At 36.2% G+C, this 3,786-nt stretch overlaps 1 protein-coding gene across 1 annotated transcript; it reads right to left on the bottom strand.

Moving 5' to 3' along the window:
- Nucleotides 1–970: 970 nt before the first annotated feature.
- LOC110038941 (adaptin ear-binding coat-associated protein 2-like) lies at nucleotides 971–2,704 on the bottom strand. The gene is made up of 4 exons (XM_020743870.1): nucleotides 2,651–2,704; nucleotides 1,409–1,580; nucleotides 1,242–1,314; nucleotides 971–1,083 (listed from the first exon to the last, which is right to left on the bottom strand). The coding sequence occupies exons 1-4, from the start codon at nucleotides 2,702–2,704 to the stop codon at nucleotides 978–980; spliced, it is 405 nt and encodes a 134-aa protein (XP_020599529.1). The 3' UTR covers nucleotides 971–977.
- Nucleotides 2,705–3,786: the final 1,082 nt, after the last annotated feature.

Raw genomic sequence — 3,786 nt, 5'->3', positions numbered from 1 at the left:
CAGACAACTAGCAGATTTCACTGCCAAGAGTGATCGAGAATGGATAGTATCCCTAGAGGACGGTCTGACTCGTGGCATACGCCTTCTCCAATTTAAAAATAATATTATCATTATTAATTGTTATTTTAAGTCTTTTTCTTTATTTTAGTAATGATAATAGTCATTGTTAAGTGAAGTTTATATCTTATTTTTTTCATTGTTTTAAAGTGAATTTTTGCTTCTAAAGTATCAAATATATTGTTATGACAGTTTTGTTGCAAACAACATTACTACACGAGCAGAATGATCATTTGTCCAGAAACAGCTATGCCGCAGCTGTTCAAATAGCAATAAACAAACAATCAACCAGCATATCCGCATTATCTTCTGCGCAGCAAATTTCTGGGGTAGCTACTGCGCAGCGGCTTATTAATAAGCTGCAGCTAACCCAAACAGAAATAGAATGAATGTAAGAGCGATTGATAAAATTAATGGATGACACCATGGCTAAAAGTTCCCAAAAGAGACTTGCATAGAATAGAATTGATGGAGAGTATTTCTACTACAGAAAAGGCTTCATTGACATCACATGACATTAATACCTAGCATGAATATATGGGAAAAGTCCTCAAAGAATACCCAAGAAAATAAATAGATTAGGCATCAAATTGTATTTCAGTAACCCTCACTTGTTGCTTTACAATGACATTTAACTAATCATGTTAGTGAATTCAGCTTTCTCGAGAAGATACCAGTATTTTTTTACATGAAACTATGAGAACATAAACTTACTATAATATAGACTTTAGACCGTACTTCAATTGCTATAGAGTATAAACATGTCAACACAAAGACATGTGAATGTAAGCAAATAATCTTGGCAGGAAGCATCCTAAGATTTTTCGGATATTTTTAGATCTACTTTTTATCTTCACGAAAATCCTGGAAGCTGGGAACTAATAAAATAATAATGAACTGATCATTAAGCAGAACTGTATTTAAAAAGAAAGTGAGGCCAAACCTAACTTTCGAAATAACAATTTGCAATACAATAAAAGAATGAGAAACAGACCGATATTCTCTTCAACTCGAAGCACAAAATACCTGGAAAAGAAAGGAAAGGAAGGATTAAGGACTAATTAATCCTCAAACATTGAATTGAAATATACAAGATGAGATAAAAACCAATTATCCTGATATTCAAGCATAACTCCCTGTTGGAGAAATAGCTGCATAGGTTCATGAGATAAAAAGCAACGTGCCTGCTGCTGTCAATAACAGGCTCCACTGGGTTTGGCTCTCCTGTTCTGACAAATGCTCTGGCAAAAAGTTCCCCTGATACACAATAAAGTCATTATTACGTTTTAAACAATTTGCAATAACTTTTCACAATTTGCTTGTTTCCATTAGATGATTGAATAGTTTTCACCTGTTTCTCTATCTTCCAGTCTAATAATGCAATCCTCTCCCTTGCTTACAACTTTCAATGCACCTTCCCAGTGCCATTTATTGACATTCCATTCATCAGCCCTATATATCACTACCGGATTACAATTATATCCAATAAAGAGCAATGAATATTTATGTAGGAAAAGGATCCACTATACACCAATTGCTTTTCTTAACTGTACAAAAGAGTGCCTCTCAACATAAAGGAAAAGATCGAAATTAGTATGTGCTATAAACTTCATATAACAATAAGCATCTAAAGTTCAATTTCTTGTATACTAAGAATCAAAATAGTGATATTTTTTCATGTGATACGAAAGAGTTGGGTGATATAAGTAAGAAAATTAAAGTTCAGATGCTATATTTGTAATATATATATATGAATTGGGTGGTATGTGTGTAAATGCTTTTTTAAGTTTTAATGCATTTTTGAATTTTACTCAAATATTTAAACAGAAAAATTCGAGAAAATATTTAAAAATCTAAATGTAATTTATTTATTTTTTTTAAATTTATAAATTAAACGATGATCACATTTAGAGAATTATAAGAGCACTAGAATGCTTAAACCTGATTTCAAATTAACCCTAAAAATGCAGTTAAAAGCATAATAAACAGATTTAAAAAGATATTTCCAAAGATAAAATGAAATTTAAAATCAATAAATGAATGATAAAAAAAGGTTTTAAATGTTAAGTGTACTAAGACTCTATGGTTCATTATGCAATAAATTTGTTAATTTAAGTTTTATTTTATCCTTCCAATAATCTTCGGAAGTTGTTTATTATGCGTAATTCCATCATATATATATATATATATATTAAAAAGAATGGACAGAGGTTATTATGCGAGTCATCAGCCACCCTCATGTGCCTAACTATTTGAAGACCGCCCTCACTATCGGCAAACTAGCCAGATGAGGGTTTGAACCTCTGACCTGAGGGGGGTTATGACCTTCAAGGAGGTTGCTCTACCAATAGACCACGGCTTGCGGCACGTTAATAAAAAATTATAGTTTTATTTTAAACGAATATAATGAGTAAACTGCACGTTAACATTATATTTTAAATGAGATTATATTAAAATTTATTCATAAAAAAAATAATTTTCAAATGAAACAAAAATATCTGCCCCAATTCTCTTACCATACCCTCATGCCCACTTCCTCAATTCATTGTTTCATCCCGTTCTTTGTGTAGAGCCAAAACGAAAAAAAAAAAACCGAACTCATTCCTTCCTCCATCGAGCCAGCACCAACTTCCCCATCCTCATGCATAATTGAGCTCACGAAAACATCTCGCCAATAGCAAACTGGTAATCCATCACTCCTCAGACTGCAAGCCACAATCTCTCCCACCTCCTTCCTCAGGATCATCAATTCTCCCAGCTGCACCTATCTCCTTCATCTGATGAGTTGCAAAGGTGAAACCCTCTCCTCCCTTCTTCCCACCGTCTGCCTTCCCGATCTCACGCCAACATTTCTCTCCTCCTTCCTGGTCTAAAGCTAACATCCCTGAGTTCAATCCATTTCGTGTAGCTGATCCAACTTGCTTTTCGTCTACTATTTCCAGAAGGTACTCCACCGATGAACACCTTCGGCAGACTCTATCAGTCAGCGACCTCTTACTCATGCCTGAGAACATGAAATAGCCTCCAAGCAAACTTCTCCCCACTACTCTTCTCCTTCCTACCGACAAACCTTCTCGCCTCACACTACAATCCACTCGTCTCCCAACTGCTCCTACCCTCAGGCCATCGCCAACAAGCTCCTCCTCCAGTAAATCCCTCAGCACGCTTGGCGTCGACGAGCTTTCTTACCAACTGCTTCCACTCCATCTCCTTCTCAAACCACACTACAGTAATCCAAGCTAACGTCTAACTGCCTCGCAGCAATGTCACTCATTTACATCCACTCACATAAACCGTAGGTAGCCACCTGGCCGGTCTTCCTCACACAATTTCCTTAGAGTCTGAAGCCAAGAGCCTTGTTTCCCAACCCACACAGCAGCTGCCCTCTCCTCTAGATCTTCTCCAATTAAATCAAACTACACCTATGCAATCTCCCTTCTATTTTAAACAGCAAGTGCACATCCATCAATTAAATCAAACTACACCTATGCAATCTCCCTTCTTCTATTTTAAACAGCAAGTGCACATCCATTTCTGTATCAACAGCCTGCCACAGTCTCCAGCAAACTCCGACCTCAAAAATTCACCTACAACACCCAAATCTCCTAAATTATTTGTCTTGCTGCCTCAAACCCGTCAGCCTCGCACAAAGGTATATACAAGGCAATTAAGTACCCGTTCAAGTTATTCCAACCCGGTTGTAGGAAAATCCAATTTGATTATTCGTGC

This window comes from Phalaenopsis equestris, unplaced genomic scaffold (genome assembly GCF_001263595.1).
Source record: "Phalaenopsis equestris unplaced genomic scaffold, ASM126359v1 Scaffold234423, whole genome shotgun sequence".
NCBI classification, from domain to species: Eukaryota; Viridiplantae; Streptophyta; class Magnoliopsida; order Asparagales; family Orchidaceae; genus Phalaenopsis; species Phalaenopsis equestris.
Note: the sequence above shows the minus strand (reverse complement) of the source record. Positions and strands in the feature narration are given on the sequence as shown.